Below are 20,178 nucleotides of genomic sequence, written 5' to 3'. Positions count from 1 at the left end.
AAATTTTGACAAAATTTTCCATAGAAATAAAATATTAACAAAATTTTCCATAGAAAAAAAATTTTGAAAAAAATTTCTATGGAAATAAAATTTTGAAAAAATGTTCTATGGAAATAAAATTATGACAAAATTTTTCTATAGAAATAAAATTTTGACAAAAGATTTCTATAGAAATAAAACTTTGCAAAAAATTTCTATAGAACTAATATTTAGCACAATTTTCTATAGAAATAAAATTTAGACAAAATTTCCAATAGAAATAAAGTTTTGGCAAAATTTCCTTTAGAAATAAAATTTTGACAAAATTTGCTATAGACATAAAATCTTGATAAAATTTTCTATAGAAATAAAATTTTGACAAAATTTTCCTTATTCCGCACAAAAAAAAATACCAAATATAGCAATAAAACTGTGACAAAATTTTCTATAGAAATAAAATTTTGACAAAATTGTCTATAGAAATAAAATTTTGACAAAATTTTTTAGAAATAAAATTTTGCTAAAATTTTTCTATAGAAATAAAATTTTACAAAATTTGTCTATAAAAATAAAATATTGCAAAAACTTTCTATAGAAATAAAATTTTGACAAAATTTTTTATAGAAATAAAATTTTGACAAAATTATCTATAGAAATAAAATTTTGACAAAATTTTCTATAAGAACAAAACTTTGACAACATTTTCGTAATTTCGCAAAAAAAAAAAATAATATCCAAAAAGGAATGTAAAAAATTTCTCTGAGTATAATGGATAGTTACATACATATCTCAATATTTATCATACCACTTTATTCATATACATATCTATTGTTAAATAAATTTTATTTTACAATTTTGTTGGAAATACGCATAGCAAATGGGTTGATTGGAACAAAAGCAAAATGAGACACAGGGCTGGACAGCCAGTCAAGCAGCCAACAATCTGCCACATACAATCATCATTGAAAGTATGTTACAGCAGCAGCAGAAACAGCAGTTACTATCACTATCATTGGAAGCAGGCTAGTGAGCTGAACTTCCGCTGTAATATTGCTGGTTTGTGTCTGCAGAATAAGCAAAAATAAGTGGTCGCCAACATTGTTTCCATATGGAAATATAGACGATTGTTTTTTTGTTTTGTTTTGAATGTAGAAAAAAAGTTAAACAAAATATGGAAATACTGAATGCGAATTAATAACAGCAAAAAAACCAGGCAAAAAACGCTAATATCGTTATGATTTAATAGTCCCCTCAAACCTCAAAAAAGGTGAAAGAATGCGTAATAGCCCCATGATGAATACAACATGAACTGAGCTACAATATTGATGGAGAATGTATGACTGATTGTTGGGATGTGGATGACTTATAGTTTGTCTGTTAATCCGGGTATCCGCAAACTTATATTGTGTTATAATGTAAATTGCATGTTACACATATTTACAAAAAAAACGCAAAAATAAATAAACAAGCAAGACCAGCAGCAATCCAATGGACAGACAAGTCGGACAAGTTGAGAAAAAAAAAAAAACACAGCAATGCTTAAAACAAACAAATTGAAAAAGAAAACAAATGAATGCAATGATTAAATCTATTAAAAAATTCCGCCATGCAGAGACACAACTGGGCAATAAACGTGGCTTCCAACTTTTATTGCAACATTTCGTTTTTTTTCAGTTTTATGTTTTCTTCTTTTTTGGGGTTTCATGAGTTTTTTTTTTGCATTGATTGGAAATTGTAGCTTACCCGAAGGTATAATTTTTGAGATGAACCCAGGTAGGGGTTCCACCATCGGTTTATGCGACCAATAGTGGAAATGAATATTAATAAATTCTTTATGAAAATATTGCAAAACACGGTTCAGCATAATTTGTAAATTTGTATTTTATGTTAACTTTGGAAAAATCGACTTTTATATTTCGCTGATGCGGGGTAAGGGGTTTGTATGACGAAGTTTTTACTTTGCGATGGAAACAGAGAAGGAAACGGATCACCCCAAATAAGAGCAAAATGTTATTCATAGACGGATATTTGTCCCAAAAATTTGGTTTTCTTGCCACAAATATGATTGGTTCCTGTCATAATTTCTGAGATAATAACATGATTGCGAAAAACTAACAAACAATGATTTTTTATACATTTTTTACGTTTTACTACTAAAATTTTGGGAAAATTTTACCAAAAAGCTACCAATTAAACAATTTTATTTTTTTAGAAAATTTTGTTCAAATTTTACTTGTATAGAATATTTTGTCAAAATTTTCTTTCTACAGAAAATTTTGTAAAATTTTTATTTCTATAGAAAATTGTGTCAAAATTTTATTTCTTAGAAAATTTTGTCACAATTTTATTTCCATAGAAAATTTTGTCAAAATTTTATTTCTATAGAAAAATTTTGTCAAAATTTTATTTCTATAGAAGATTTTGTCAAAATTGTATTTCTATAGAAAATTTTGCTAAAATGTTATTTCTATAGAAAAATTTTGTCAACATTTTATTTCTATAGAAAATTTTGTCAAAATTTTATTTCTATAGAAAATTTTATCAAAATTGTATTTCTATAGAAAATTTTATTTCCGTAGAATTTTTTTTTTCAAAATTTTATTTCCATAGAAATTTTTGTCAAAATTTTAATTCCATAGAAAATTTTGTAAAAATTGTATTTCTATAGAAAATTTTGTCAACCTTTTTTTCCATTGAAATTTTGTCTAAATTTTATTTACAGAGAAAATTGTGTCAACATTTTATTTCTATAGAAAATTTTGTTAAATTTTTTTTTGTATGGAAAATTTTGTGAAAATTGTATTTCTATAGAAAATTTTGTCAAAATCTTTTTTCATAGAAATTTTGTCAAATTTTTAATTCAATAGAAAATTTTGTCAAAATTTTATTTCTATAAAAAATTGTGTCAAAAATTTTTTCCATTGAAATTTTGTCTAAATTTTATTTATATAGAAAATTTTGTCAAAATTTTATTTCTATAGAAAATTTTGTCAAAATTTTATTTGCATAGAAAATTTTGTCAAAACTTTTTTTCTATAGAAAACTTTGTTCAAATTTTAATTCAATAGAACATTTTGTCAAAATTTTATTTCCATAAAAAATGTTGGCAAAATTTTATTTCTATAGCAAATTTTGTCAAAATTTTATTTCTATAGAAAATTTTGTCAAAATGTTATTTCTATAGAAAATTTTGTCAAAATGTTATTTCAATAGAAAATTTTGTCAAAATTTCATTTCAATAGAAAATTTTATTAAAATTTTATTTCTATAGAAAATTTTGTCAAAATTTTATTCCCATAGAAGATTTTGTCAAAATTTTATTGCCATAGGAAATTTTGTCCAAATTTTATTTCTATAGAAAATTTTGTCAAAATTTTATTTCTATAGAAAATTTTGTCAAAATTTTATTTCTATAGAAAATTTTGTCAAAATTTTATTTCCATAAAAAATTGGCAAAATTTTATTTTCATAGGAAATTTTGTCAAAATTTTATTTCCATAGGAAATTTTTTCAAAATTTTATTTCTATAGAAAATTTTGTCAAAATTTTGTCAAATCTTTATTTCTATAGAAAATTTTGTCAAAATTTTAATTCTATAAAAAATTTTAATTCTATAGAAAATTTTGTGAAAATTTTATTCCCATAGAAGATTTTCTCAAAATTTTATTCCCATAGAAGATTTTGTCAAAATTTTATTTCCATAGAAAATTTTGTCAAAATTTTATTTCCATAGAAAATTTTGTCAAAATTTTATTTCCATAGGAAATTTTGTCAAAATTTTATTTCTATAGAAAATTTTGTCAAAATTTTATTTCTATAGAAAATTTTGTCTAAATTTTAATTCCATAGAAAATTTTTTCAAAGTGTTATTTCTATAGAAAATTTTGTCAAAATTTTATTTCCATAAAAAATTGGCAAAATTTTATTTTCATAGGAAATTTTGTCAAAATTTTATTTCCATAGAAAATTTTGTTAAAATTTTATTCCCATAGGAATTTTTTTTCAAAATTTTATTTCTATAGAAATTTTTGTCAAAATTTTAATTCCATAGTAAATTTTGTGAAAATTGTATTTCTATAGAAAATTTTTTTCCATAGAAATTTTGTCAAATTTTTAATTCAATCAAAAATTTTGTCAAAATTTTATTTCTATAAAAAATTGTGTAAAAAATTTTGTCCATTGAAATTTTGTCAACATTTTATTTCTATAGAAAATTTGTTACATTTTTTTTGTATAGAAAATTTTGTCAAAATTTTATTTCTATAGAAAATTTTGTCAAAATGTTATTTGCATAGAAAAGTTTGTCAAAACTTTATTTTTATAGAAAACTTTGTTCAAATTTTATTACTATAGAAAATTTTGTTAAAATTTTATTTCTATAGAAAATTTTGTGAAAATTTTATTTCTATAGAACATTTTGTCAAAATGTTATTTCAATAGAAAATTTTGTCAAAATTTTATTTCTATAGAAAATTTTGTCAAAACTTTATTTCTATAGAAAATTTTGTTCAAATTTTATTTTTATAGGATATTTTTTTGATAGGATATTTTGTCAATTTTTGTTTTCTATAGAAAATTTTGCCAAAATTTAATTTCTATAGAAAGCTTTGTCAAAATTTTATTTCTATAGAAGATTTTATTAAAATTTAATTTTTTTATAGAAAAATCTATGGAAATGTTGTGAAGTACCTCTGAAGTTGGAGATGTATATTTCTACTAACTGTGGCGACCGTGACGACTATACCTAACCTAACTATTAGCTTAAATTTCCATTATCTTTGTAAAACTTAATTTCCCTCTATATCTACCTAAATAAACTGACTTCATATAATTTATAAATGTTTTATATTTGTTCATTAAATTCCTTGAAAAAAGAAAAAAAACTAAATAAATTGTAATACGTTTTAAAAATATGCTACAGGCCAAATGGAGCTTCCATTTTATTTATTAACCCGTTCGAATATACATCATCCCATAGAGTGGTGTACGGTGCGAACAGGTGGAGGGGGGTTTACCATCATAAAATTGGAATGGAAATTTTAATACGTTCCATATGATTATGTATGTGCTTATTCGTTCATACTCAAGATGGACTATTTTGAAAACTCCAAAACTCAAGACTTGTTGATCACCATAGCACAGCAGCAGCATGCCCCACCATTCGACTCGTGAAATAGTTGCTACTGTTTGCCGTTTTTGATGCAATTACAAATTTATGTGATTTCTGTGTTGTTTTAATTTTTTTTCTGTCGATGGCGTTTAATTTTTTTTGAGTTGTTTTTATTGTTGTTGTATATTTTATTTTTGTTAATTTATTTCCCATTGGCATCCACTTCGTCGTCACATTTATTTGAAAGCATTTTTCACAAATTTGCGCACGGCGTCTAAATGTCGTTAGCCATTTATTTTCAGTTATAGATGCCATTGGCCAATGGTTATGACAATTTACTGAAATATTTTATTGTACATATGGTCATGTACTATGTATATACATAAGTATTATTATTTGCTGTTTTATATGGCATGTTTTTTTTTTTGAATTTGTAGCACAATTTTTGTTTTGAGGCTTGGGGAATAATTTTTTAGAGGGATCACGATTTTTTTGAGTAATCGGGTTCCTTACAGTTCTGTACTCGGAACATAAGATGTTATTATTTTTTTCGTAATTACAGGAATTATTGAAATAAAAAATTATTTTGTATCAAAATACTTTTTATTTCAGCAATTTACACAATATTAAACACAAATTTCTTTAAAATAATGAAATTTTGAATTGAAAGGAAAATTGTTTCATTACATTTAGGGTACGAATCTTGGAAATTGGCGCCCCTTCGATATAGTAGTACGTCTTTTAACTAAGGACATTTTAAATATTTTAAAAAATCGTCGTCAGTTAATTTAACAAATATATTGAATCTTTATATTTACGACAATCACGGTTGCCACTCGAGCCAAAAATAATCTACCAAAATTTGGAGAAAATTTTACCAAAAAGTTGCCAATCAAAAATTATTTTTTTCTGTAGAACGTTTTGTTAAAATTCTATTTGTATAGAAAATTTTGTAAAAATTTTATTTCTATAGAAAATTTTGTTAAAATTTTATTCGTATAGAAAATTTTGTAAAAATTTTATTTGTATAGAAAATTTTGTAAAAAATTTATTTCTATAGAAAATTTCAGCAAAATTTTATTTCTATAGAAAATGTAAGCAAAATTTTATTTCTATAGAATTTGAATTTTATTACATAATTAATATTAGGTTAGGTTAGGTTATGTGGCAGCCCGATGTATCAGGCTCACTTAGACTATTCAGTCCATTGTGATACCACAGTGGTGAACTTCTCTCTTATCACTGAGTGCTGCCCGATTCCATGTTAAGCTCAATGACAAGGGACCTCCTTTTTATAGCCGAGTCCGAACGGCGTTCCACATTCCAGTGAAACCACTTAGAGAAGCTTTGAAACCCTCAGAAATGTCACCAGTATTACTGAGGTGGGATAATCCACCGCTGAAAAACTTTTTGGTGTTCGGTCGTAGCAGGAATCGAACCCACGACCTTGTGTATGCAAGGCGGGCATGCTAACCATTGCACCACGGTGGCTCCCTAATTAACATTTTATTTGTATAGAAAATTTTGTAAAAATTTTATTTCTATAGAAAATTTCAGCAAAATTTTATTTCTATAGAAAATTTTGTTAGAACTTTATTTCCCTAGAAAATTTCAGCAAAATGTTATTTCTGTAGAAGATTTTGTTTGAATTTTATTATATAATTAAAATTTTATTTGAATAGAAAATCTTGTAAAAATTTTATTTTATTTTTATTTTATTTATTTTATTTTATTTTTTTAAACTCATTTAAGACTTTAAGTGGAAAAAATTTCTCGAAATTTTTTCTGTGAACTTAAAAATCAAAAATGAAAAACCCAACGCTGTTAAATTATTTATTAACCCGAATTGTGCTGTAATTATTTTGTTGGAATTTTGAAATGTCAATGGTATGTTTAACAGCGATCAACACGACAAGATTTAGTGACGGTCTAATGTTTGGTCACGCTAGTACAGCCCGGGTTAAAACAAACCCCTGTGCACTTTATTTTGACGCTCACTGTATATCCTTAAAAGCATTCATATACATTGAAAACATTCCATTTTAAGGAAATTATAAAATGTGGTCTCATCAAATATTCATGTAATTTATTTAAGTTTCTCATGCGCTTCACAAATGGCATACCAATTTTTGCAATTCGTTCATCTATATCCTCAAAGTCAACCATTAACTGTAAAAATAGCTCACTTACCACCACATTGTTTGGAACTTGCAAAATGTCGGTTTTATTTTTTATTCTGTTGCCATTTCTGTTTATCAATTCTGTAAAAAATGGCACACCCTGGACACGTCCAGCACTAGCCAGCCCAGCAAGCCATCCATCTATCCATCCAATTTTCAGCCCATCTAGACTCATGATTAAGTGTTTGCGAGTAGACATACGATTTTTTTTTTGCAGAAATGCCTTTGTTTCACTTTTTTCTGTTAGTCTTTGTTTCAGCATTTCAACATTTATTGCCTTAATTTTTAAAGTATTTTGTTTTTTTTTTCTTTCACGCTGAAGTAAAAGTTTTTGTGTTGTTTTTTTGTTACATTTTGTTTTGATTTTTTTTTTATTATTATTTAATGCATATTACGTTAGATATTTTGAGGTAATCATAACAAATAGCACAAAGTGTAAAATAATTTGTTTTTGTTTTATTTAAAACAAAAATCGGTTATTGTGTATATATGGTGTAACCCATAGAAATGAGTTCAAGTAACAATCATTTATTATTATTTAAATAAGGTTAGTACGAAAAGAAAGAAAGAAAGAAAACCGAAGGCAAAAGAAAACTAATTGTAGCATTGTATGGATAATAATTAAATTTTGTAGGAAATTTATGTACAATAACAAATTTAAATTAAACCAACCATATAAAAGAAAACACATAATTAGGTTATTCATGCACGGGCGCCAATTAATTACTAATATTGAGAGAGGGAGTTGGCAACTATTAAAATGATGCTATTACGTATTTATACTTATACTATTTAATTTTAAATTTGACGAAAACCACTTTTGGTTAATTAGTTCAATTACGTTCTGGTTACAAGTTTTTAGCAGAGGTGCATCTACACTGAAGAAGAATTTTCCAAAGAAATTTTGAAAAAATAAAATGTTGGCAAAATCTTCTATAGAAATAAAATTTTGACAATTTTTTTTAAAGAAATAAAATTTTGACAAATTTTTTTATAGAAATAAAATATTGACAAAAATTTTCTATAGAAATAAACTGTTGACAAAATTTTCTATAGAAATAGAATCTTGATAATATTTTCTATAAAAATAAAATTTTGACAAAATTTTCTATAGAAATAAAATTTTGACAAAATTTTCTATACAAATCAACATTTTTGAAAAATTTCCTATAGATATGAAACTTGGGCAAAATTTCCTGTAGAAATGAAATTTTACCAAAAGAAGAAATAAAATTTTGACAAAATTTTATATAGAAATAAAATTTTGACAAAATTTTCTATAGAAATAAAATTTTTAAAAAATTTTCTATAGAAATGAAATGTTGACAAAACTTTCTATAGAAATAATATTTTGACAAAATTTTCTACAGAAATAAATGACAACATTTTTTATATAAACAAAAGTTTGGCAAAATGTTCTTTAGAAATAAATTTTAACAAAATTTTCTATATAAACAAAATTTTCTATAGAAATAAAATTTTGACAAAATTTTATATAGAAATCAAAATTTTAGAGAAATTTCCTATAGATATGAAATTTTGGCTAAATTTCCTGTAGAAATGAAATTTTACAATAGAGAAGAAAAAAATGTTGACAAATTTTTCTATAGAAATAAAGTTTTGACAAAATTTTCTAAAATAACATTTTGACAAAAATTTTCTATAGAAATAAACTATTGACAAAATTTTCTATAGAATTAAAATTTTGACAAAATTTTCTATAGAACTAAAATTTTGACAAAATTTTCTATAGAACTGAAATTTTGACAAAATTTTATATAGAAATAAAATTTTGACAAAATTTTATATAGAAATAAAATTTTGACAAAATATTCAGGCAGTTCATTAAACCCAACAATAAACCACACTTGAACCCTCCGAAAAAAGGCTTTACATTGATAGCCGGCTTATGCCGAAATAAATTCGTAAGCTGAAATCAAAAAAACAACAACAATGATGAAATAAAATGTTGACAAAATTTTTTATAGAAATACAATTTTGACCAAATTTTCTATAGAAATAAAATGTTGACAAAATATTTTCTATAGAACTACAATTTTGATAAAATTTTGTATACAAATAAAATTTTCACAAAATTTTCTATAGAAATAAATTTTGACAAAAGTTTCTGTAGAACTAAAATTTTGACAAAATTTTCTATAGAAATAAATTTTCTATTATCTATAGAAATAAAATTTTGACAAAATGTTGTTTGGAAAAAAAATTATAGAATTAAAATTTTGATAAAATTTTCTATAGAAATAAAATTTTGTCAAAATTTTCTATAGAAATAAAATTAAAATTAGAAATAAAATTTTAATTAGAAATTTTGACAAAATTTTCTATAGAAATAAAATTTGGCAAATTTTTCTATAGAAATAAAATTTTGACAAACATTTTCTATAGAATTAAAATTTTTACAAAATTTTCTATAGAAATAAAATTTTGACAAAATTTTGACAAAATTTTTCTATAGAACTACAATTTTGATAAAATTTTCTATAGAAATAAATTTTGACAAAATTTTCTATAGAAATAAAGTTTTGACAAACTTTTCTATAGAGTTAAAATTTTGATTAAATTTTCTATAGAAATAAAATTTTGTCAAAATTTTCTATAGAAATAAAATAAAAATTAGAAATAAAATTTTCATTAGAAATTTTGACAAAATTTTCTATAGAAATAAAATTTGGCAAATTTTTCTATAGAAATAAAATTTTGACAAACATTTTCTATAGAATTAAAATTTTTACAAAATTTTTTATAGAAATAAAATTTTGACAAAATTTTCTATAGAAATAAAATTTTTACAAAATTTTCTAAAAATTCGACAAGATTTTTTTTGGAAATAAAATTTTGACAAAATTGTCTATAGATATAAATTTTGACAAAATTTTCTAGAGAAATAATTGTTGATAAAATTATTTATAGAAATAAAAGTTTGACAACATTTTCTATCAAAATACAATTTTGACAAAATTTTCTATAGAAATAAAATTTTAATTATATTTGTTTAGTTCGGCTTGAGGTCATATGAATAAAAACAGATGTTTTTGTTGAGTGGTATTTTTATTTAAAATTGTCCAATATTTCAAAACATCTCCGATGTTCGTCTTCAGGAAATTTTTTAGAAGTAAAGAACAATGAACTTATTCGCAAACCAGTAAATATACAACTTCAGTTGTAATAAAATACAACTCAACAAAAACAACAACATCTGTTTTTATTCATATGACCTCAAGCCGAACTAAACAAATATAATTAACAGTTTAAAGGTCATCTGTCAAGCAACAACGAAATAAAATTTTGACAACATTTTCCAAAGAAATAAAATTTTGACAAAAATTTCCATAGAAATAAAATTTTGACAAATTTTTTATAGAAATAAAATATTGACAAACATTTTCTATAGAAATAAACTGTTGACAAAATTTTCTATAGAATTAAAAATTTTACAAAATTTTCTATACAAATAATATTTTGACAAAATTTTCTATACAAATAAAATTTTGACAAAAATTTCCATAGAAATAAAATTTTGACAAAATTTTCTATGGAAATAAAATTTTAGAAAAATTTTCTTTAGAAATAAAAATTTGACAAAATTTTCTATAGAAATAAAATTTTGACAGAATTTTCTATATATATAAAATTTGACAAAATATCTATAGAAAAAAATTTTCACAAAATTTTCTATAGAAATAAACTGTTGAAATAATTTCGTGAAATTTTTTTCTATGTGTAAGTTAATTGGCGCCCGTGCATGAAGAACATACTAAATATGTACTTTCCTTTTTTCATTTTAAAGAAAGTTAACCTTGTTAAATTGTCGTTTTCGATTATTCCCTATAAAAAAGTTTAATTAAATTAAAATATAATTTGCCAAGAAACGTTCTAATTTTATTCTGCTTCTCCCTATTTTATTCCCTATAAAAAAATTTAATTAAATTAAGATATAATTTGCGAAGAGACGTTCTAATTTTATTCTGCTTCTCAGGATTTGTTCATAGTAGCGGTTAACTTAGAAAACTAGGTAAGTAGTGAGTATTACTCACTACTTACCCAATTTTCTAACTTTAGCTCTATGTGATAAAGATTTTCCAAAAAAATATATATTTCTCATTTTTCTCTTACTCCAAACGGCGGATCTACTTTCACTTTTGAAATTTTAAACAAAAAAAAAACGATATACGCAAAAAAATTTTTCTTCAAATGTGTCACATAAAATATGCTACATACTCAGTGGACCACCATAGCTTGCCAATGAGGTATTCCTACAATGTACCCTAATTTTTTCCCACGAAACCACAAATATTTTTTTTCAATCAGAGCAAAAAAACCCCAAAGCAAACCAAAAATAGTTTTGTCGCAAAAAAATATCTAAATATTCAAGGGATGGATGCACTCACTTTGCATGGGACCACAATTTCATAATCCAATGTTTCATGAATGCTAAACATTTTTTTTGAAACAAAAATTTTGTTTTTTTATTTTCAATTTGTTAAAAATGTGATCTCTTTTATGCCTTAAACATTAGACAGAGTACCTGTACGATTTAGTACGAGACCAAAATTCAAACATTTCACTTTCGTTTTTATTGAAGACAAAAGAAAATTTTTACTACAATTTCTTTAGGCTTTTAAAGAGGATTTTCGTTCGTTAAATTTATTTAAAAAAAAATTCGCATAGAAAATAAAAGTGAAACAATCGGCATTTTGCCATATGTGGAATTCATCTGGCACGCATGCGCTGTATAGAATTTTTAATGAAATTTTATGTTACTAGAGCATTGATGAATATTTCGATCAACGAACTGAAAATTCAAATTCAAAATACAATTTGAAATGCATTGGCAATTGTGAGCATTAAACATAGCACTCGCGGGTGATTACAGTGAATTTCAATTGTGTGAATGGAGGGGTGGCGCATGCGCTTACACCAACACCTTGAACGATTTTTTTGTTTTTTTTTTCTTAAGAAGAAATTCCCAAATAACTGGACTTGAAAGAAGCAAGCAAGCAAGCAAAAAAAAATACAAAACTACAACACAACTATTTGATAATATTCATGTGATGTACATATTACAAAACTAGTGAAATCAATGTCTGTGGACTGGGTCTCTTACATAGTTTATCATCTTTAACTTGTTTATCGGCTTCTTGGAGGCGATGACGATGATGATGGCTTTTTGGCTGCATATTTAGATTTTGTGAAGAGCCATGAATTGAAAATGTGGTGAAGTGATGTGCATTTTTGATCATCGTTTGCCTATTCATTCGAAGGCATCAGTCACCATACAATTCCATCCAGTCAGCCAGCTCCATCCAGTCATCCAACTTGGCCATAGGCTGCCCAGACGGACGGACAGACTAACATTAGCCGCTTATAATATTTTTGCACGTCAATTGAACTTTCGTTTTCTATGCCAGCAGATTTTTAAAGTGCACTTTTTACTTAGTAATAGTGTGTTGTTTTGAAAATAAAATACCATTGAAAAAAAAGAAAACAAAATATTATCATTTTTTGAAAAAAAAAAATATATTGAACATTTTTTCATTTTTGCTAACTTGGATGCCACACGCGACAGGTGCAGGCAGCTATGTGATTGAGTGTTGATCGTAATGATGGCGTTGGTGCAAAGATGTGCATCATGATGGGTCTGATAGCATAGTACATGACTATGGAAAAAGTTCAAACACCGGCCACATAACCTGAGACTCATCGTCGCCCTCAAAATTTCAAATACATTTACTTGAAAAAAACAAACTAGGTGTCTGTCTACAAACTCTCCAAAGTGTTGGCGGTCAACAGAGCTTACATTCACGATCACCATCTTTATTAGTCAGATACTAATAATGGCTACATCTGCGTGCAAAGAATTGTAGGTTTGAGAGAGTGAGAGAGATTATTGGTATGGTCACACTGGGCAAATATTTCAACAAATTGGTTATTAATCAAGATATCCAATATTTACGCTATTTTGACAAAATATCACAAAATTTATGTTGTATAATCAATTTCGGCTAAATATTTGCCCAATATGACCGTATATCAAATTACAATTTTGTAATAATTTTTTTTGTCACACTTATATATAAAAAGGTGCAAGGAATACTCTAATCATTAATTGAAAATTTCCTCCACTAAATCTATGAAATTTAATTTCTATGAAAAATAAAATTTTTACAAAATCTTTTCTGGAAATAAAATTTTGAGAAAATTTTCTAAAGAAATAAAATTTTGACAAAATTTTCTATAGAAATAAAATTTTCATAAAATTTTCATAAAATTTTCTATAGAAATAAAATGTTCATAAAATTTTCTATAGAAATAAGATTTTGATAACATTTTCTATAGAATTAAAATTTTGAGAAAATTTCTATAGAAATAAATTTTTGAGAAAATTTTCTGTAGAAATAAAATTTTGAGAAAATTTTCTATAGAAATAAACTTTTGACAAACTTTCCTCCACTAAATCTATAAAATTTAATTTCTATGAAAAATAAAATTTTTACAAAATCTTCTCTGGAAATAAAATTTTCATAAAATTTTCTATAGAAATGAAATTTTCATAAAATTTTCTATAGAAATAAGATTTTGATAAAATTTTCTGTAGAAATAAAATTTTGAGAAAATTTCTATAGAAATAAAATTTTGAGAAAATTTTCTAAAGAAATCAAATTTTGACAAAATTTTCCATAGAAATAAAATTTTCATTAAATTTTCTATAGAAATACATTTTTGAGAAAATTTTCTGTAGAAATAAAATTTTGAGAAAATTTTCTATAGAAATAAACTTTTGACAAAATTTTTAATAGTTTTTAATAGAAATAAAATTTTGTCAAAATTTTATATAGAAATAACATTTTACAAAATTATCTATAGAAACCAAAAATTTGGAAAAATTTCCTATATGAGATGAACCGTTTGGCTAAATTTCCTGTAGAAATGAAATTTTACAAAAGAGAAGAAATAAAATTTTGACAAAATTTTCTATAGAAATAATAAAAAATTAATTTTCTATAGAAATAATAAAAAATAAATTTTCTATAGAAATAATAAAAATGTATATAGAAATAATATTTTACAAAATTATCTATAGAAATCAAAATTTTGGCAAAATTTCCTATAGAAATGAAATTTTAGGTAAATTTTCTGTAGAAATGAAATTTTACACAATTTTCTTTTGAAAATTTTTCATAAAAAATTCCATTTCTATAGAATTAAAATTTTGCAAAAATTATCTATAGAAACAAAAATTTTGTACATTTTTTTATAAAAAAAATTGGAAAAAATACAAAATTTTCTATAGAAATATAACTTTGACAAAAATATTTTATAGAAAAAAAAAATTTGCAAACATTTTCTATAGAAACAAACGTTTTGCAAAAATTTTTTGTAGAAATAACAATTTTGTCAAAACTTCCCAGCAAAAAAATTTGGAAGTCCTTCTCAAGGCACAACTTTAAAAGAACTTCCAAAAATGTCCTCCCAAAGATGTTCTTTATTTTAACTACACAGGATGTTAATTTGAGTCAATTTTTTATAACTCGTTTTTTCATATTTTTAATGAGAAATTTATGTTTTGTTTTTTCAAATAGGTTAAAAACAGAAAAACAGTAAAAAAATTATTTAAATGTAGCCGAAAAAAAAGTGGTAAATCCTTTCTAGAAAAATACCGAATTTTTGAAAATGTTTGATGAAAAGCGTTATAATGCATTAAAAATCATAAAAAAAAAATTAAAAATTATTTATTTGTCAAAATATCACAAAATTTCTTAATTCACATCCAAAACACTGAATTCACCTCACATCTTAAGAATTGATGCAAATTCAGAGTAGCGGCTGCTGAAATGGTGGACGTCCGTCCTATGACAAGCCCATGTTAAATTCATCGCTTCTGCGTCAATTTGGCACCACTTCCGGATCCAAAAAGAACATTTTCATTACTTTTTGCGGCGCTTTTTTTTGCTAGGTTTCTATAGAAATAAACATATTTTATAGAAATAAAATGTTTAAAAAATATTTTATAGAAATAAATTTTTTTTTCAAAACTATTTTGACAAAATATCTTATAGAAACGATAAATGATAAAATAAATAATATTATTTTGACAAAATCTTCTATCGAAATAAAATGTTGACATTTGTTATAAAAATAAATTTAAAAAGAAAAACTTTCTATGGATATATGATTTTGAACAAAAAATTATAGAATTAAAATTTTGACAAAATTTTTGACAGAAATAAAATTTTGCAAATATTTTCTATAAAAATTAAAAATTGGCAACATATTCTATAGAAATAAAACTGTGACAAAAATTTGTAAAGAAATAGATTTTTTAGAGATTTTTCTATAGAAATAAATAACTGAAAAAATTTTCCATAAAAAAAAATAAAATTTTGACTAAATTTTCTATAGAAATAAAATTTTGCAAAACTTTTGTATACAAAACAATCATGCAAATTTTCTCTGAAAAAAATATTCTATAGAAACAAAATTAAAAAAAAAAATATAGAAATTATATTTTGAAAAAAATTTCAATAGAAATAAAATTTTGAAAAAATTTTCAATAGAAATAAAATTTTGACAAAATTTTCTATACAAATACAATTTAGCCAAATTTTCTAAAGAAATAAAAATTTGCCCATATATTTTATAGATATTCGAACAATTTTCTATAAAATTTTGCAAAAAATTTCTATAAAAATAAAATTTTGCAAAAAATTTCTATAAAAATAAAATTTTGCAAAACTTTTTGTAGAAATAATAATTTTGTTGTTTTGTTGCAAAATTTTATTTTTTCTATAGAAATAAAATTTTGCAAACATATTTTATAGAAATAAAATTTTTCAAAACTATTTTGACAAAATGTCTTATAGAAACGAAAATTTTAACAAAATTTCTTATAAATAATAAAATAAATAATACTATTTTGACAAAATCTTCTATCGAAATAAAGTTTTAATAACATTTTCTATAGAAATAAAATTTTGACATTTGTTATAAAAATAAATTTAAAATGAAAAATTTTCTATGGAAATATGATTTTGAAATAATTTTTTATAGAATTAAAATTTTGACAATATTTTCTCTAAAAATCACATTTTGGCAAAATGTTCTATAGAAATACAACTTTGAAAAAAATTTGTATAGAAGAAAATTTTCTATAAAAATAACTAACTGAAAAAAATTTCCATAAAAATAAAATTTTGAAAAAAATTTCCATAAAAAATAAAATTTTGAAAAAAAAAAATCCATAAAAAATCTTAACAAAATTTTCTATAAAAAGAAAATTTTGACAACATTTTCTATAGAAATAAAATTTTGACTAAATTTTATATAGAAATAAATTTTTGCAAAACTTTTGTATACTAAAATTTTTTTTTCAAATTTTCTTTATAGAAATAAAATTTTGCAAAAAAAAACAAAAACAATTTATAGAAATAAAATTTAAAAAACAAAATCTATAGAAATTATATTTTGAAAAAAATTTTCAACAGAAATAAACTTTTGACAAAATTTTCTATACAAATACAATTTTGAGAAAATTTTCTATAGAAATAAAATTTTGCAAACATTTTCTATAGAAATAAAATTTTGACAAAATTTTCTATAGAAATTCCAGTTTTGCAAAATAGAAATTATATTTTGAAAAAAATTTCAATAGAAATAAACTTTTGACAAAATTTTCTATACAAATACAATTTTGAGAACATTTTTTATAGAAATAAAATTTTGCAAATATATTTTATAGACATTTCAAAAATTTTCTATAGAATTTCTATAAAATTTTGCAAAAATTGTCTATAGAATTTCTATAAAATTTTGCAAAAATTTTGCAAACATTTTCTATAGAAATAAAATTTTGACAAAATTTTCTATAGAAATTCCAAATAAATTCCAGTTTTGCAAAAATTGTCTATAGAAATAAAATTTGCAACAATTTTCCATAGAAGTAAAATTTTTGCAAAATTTTCACTAGTAACCAAAATTTTCGATAGAAGTAAAATTTTGCAAATATTTTTTATAGCAATACAATTTTAACAAAATTTTCTATGGAAATATCATTTTAACAAAATTTCCTATGGAAATAAATTTTTAGACTTGATTTTCTCACATGTTTTACATAAAACATTTCACAACATTTGAAATAAATTGATGTGACAACAATGGCTTAGGCCTGTTTTCAGATAACCCCTCTATAAGAAACAAAACTACAACAGTTTTCAGTTAAGCTGACAGAAGAGATCACACCTCCCTATAGACTTTTCATTTGTGTACTCAATTCATTCGTTCATTTATCCATTGTGGCAAACAACTTTGACATATTCAAAAATATTTGCAAAAAAAAACCGACAAAACCTTTCAACAGAGAGAGAGAGGAGTGCCTTGTCTGCTGACGCCGTCGTTAAGTCTGCTGTCGTCTATAGCATGGCTTCTACTAAACACATTCAAAGCGATTGGACGATTCATAGACACAAATAAGGCATTTGGTTGTTATGGTATTGTCGATCACTTTTGAACAATGTGTAATAATTGCTATCGTTTCGTTGTTGTTTTTGGGTTTTGTGACTTTTTGGGGCGACCTCCCCATGTTGCAAAAAAAAGCGAAAAACAAATGAACAAAAAACCCGGCGGAAAGACAAAACACCATAAAACTGTAACACACACCGCCAGTCGTCAATGTTGTTTAGGTTGGCTTTGGCTGTTTTTTTTTTTCTGAGCCGTTATTTATGTAGGTTTATTGTCGGTTTACCACTGATAAGGCATGCCTTCAATTTTATTTCATTTTTGCAAAAAAAAATTAAATAAAACTTACTTGCCTCGCATGGACTTTACTATAAACATATTCGCTTACTTCATTCATTCACGTTGTTAGCCTGAGCTAATGAACCTTAACCTCAGAGGCGACATTTTGCATTTTACAACGACGATTTGCTTGTGCAAGTTTTATGTTGTATGTCTTATAATTTTTTTGAGATACTTAAATTCAATATTTAACTGCGTTTTAAATATGACTGGCGGTGATTTGATTATTTAAACTACAAACTACTTGAGAGACATGATATGTATGTATATCATAAATAAATCCATCACAAGGTTGTCATTGCGATGGTTTCGTTCCTTTGCAAAATAGTCCGTTTGGTAGTTTGTCAAAATAAACTGAAATGTAGATGTTGTCATAGATGGATGAATGAGTGAATGAATGGCGGATTTACCTAGCCCCGATGTCAATTGCCAGCCAATTGTTGGCAATCGGTCATTATGTTATTAAAACGTAAATCGTCTTAAGGTTGTTTGTGTTATTTTGACATTTTATTAAAAAAAATAATAATAATAAAATGTTTGCATTAATCACCGGATTAAGAGACCAATATGTTTTAGGGTTAACTAGACAATTGACCGTCATCATATGTTTGCTTTAAGGTTAGGAGGATAATAATGTCACATTTATGGTGATTAAATGGCATAAGCTTACGATTACAATGTCATTTATCATTGCGGATATTCAAACTCCCAATCAAAGATTTTATTTATTTTCAATATCAAAATTTTACAAAGTCTGTAATAAATACCACATTGAGACTATGGTCGAAATCTCCTCAAAGTTTTCGATTTACACCTCAATTGATTTCTATAGATTTGCAATGGAGAAATATTAGCTGTCTCGTAGTAGATTTCAAAAAAATCTTTTAATGTCTTGTACAGCTGTGGTCTTAGTACTAAAATCACACTTTTTGCAACCCTATGTTCATTTTCATTGTAGATGTATGTGTTTATGCGTGTTCACATTGAAGAAGTCGATTTTGGCCATCATGTAGATCTTTATGTTGGCCAAAATCGAACGAGACTCAATTTTTTACTGAAATCTTATACTACGTTCGCACTATACACGAAATCTCGCTATTTAGAACCAAAATCTCTTTACGGACTGGCAAAATAACGAGATTTCGCAGATTTGAGGATTTAACAGCTGTTTGTAAATATATCAATACAAACACAAACACGTATGTGCACACGCACACACACATTCACCCACAAGGAAAATTGGGGCAGGGTTGCGAAAAGCGCATTTTTAGTACCAAAACTACAGTTGTACAAGGCTGTATAGGTGATTTTGAAAGTGATTTTGTTGAAATCCTCTACGAACTAGCTGATATTTGCCTATTGCAAATCTACTGAGATCTAGGAGGACTTCATCGTTTACGAGGATTTCGTATCTACACGCAAAAAAATAATTCTTTCCTCCCAAACGAAATTTTAGACAAACAAAGTTCGTTTCTCGTTTGCTTTTCGTTGAAAGGAAGTGTATTTGGAAGAAAAGTATATACTTTTTGTGATAAACGTTTATTCTTTTCCAGGATGTAAAAACAATTGCATAAAGACTAACTCAAAAAAAATTTTCCTGGCTAATTGCATTTTCCCTCTCATCTTTCTCACTTCCACGAATTTTTTTAGTTCTTAGGACCTTTTTCTGTAATACAAACAATGTAGAAGAAATTATACGATTTTATAAATTGTAAATTTTTTTTTTTACCTTTCGCCTGGACGGAGAATCGAACCGCGGACCATGCAATTTGTAAGCCAACACACTATCCACTAAGCTATGTAGCCGTTATTGTCATCAATAGACAATTACTTATATAAGTTATATTTACATAGCATAGCTTGCGGCGCCCACGAGCCGATTAAACAAAGTTTATTTCACAGAAAAATACATTTAGTTGGGCACCATGGAGCAGTGGTTGCTACGTCTGACTTGCATGCCAAGGGTCGTGGGTTCGATCCCTGCTTCGACCAAAGTTTTTGCATGCCAAGGGTCGTGGGTTCGATCCCTGCTTCGACCAAAGTTTTTTTTTTGTTTTTTTTTACATATATTCCAGATATGTTAGGAAGATTCCGACA

At 24.8% G+C, this 20,178-nt stretch overlaps 1 protein-coding gene across 4 annotated transcripts in view; it reads left to right on the top strand.

Annotated features, from left to right (window-relative positions):
- The window catches only part of Shrm (shroom), a 338,013-nt gene that overhangs the window by 308,900 nt on the left and 8,935 nt on the right, over positions 1–20,178 (top strand). The window contains exon 1 of one of the 4 annotated variants that reach the window (XM_075312933.1): positions 12,932–13,150. The exons of the other annotated variants lie outside the window; for them this stretch is intronic. Coding sequence (XP_075169048.1) covers positions 13,125–13,150 — 26 coding nt within the window. The 5' untranslated portion in view covers positions 12,932–13,124. Of the gene's footprint in view, positions 1–12,931; positions 13,151–20,178 lie in introns of those variants that run through there. 4 annotated transcript variants of the gene reach the window in all.

This window comes from Haematobia irritans, chromosome 5 (assembly GCF_050003625.1).
Source record: "Haematobia irritans isolate KBUSLIRL chromosome 5, ASM5000362v1, whole genome shotgun sequence".
In the NCBI taxonomy this organism is placed as follows: Eukaryota; Metazoa; Arthropoda; class Insecta; order Diptera; family Muscidae; genus Haematobia; species Haematobia irritans.
Note: the sequence above shows the minus strand (reverse complement) of the source record. Positions and strands in the feature narration are given on the sequence as shown.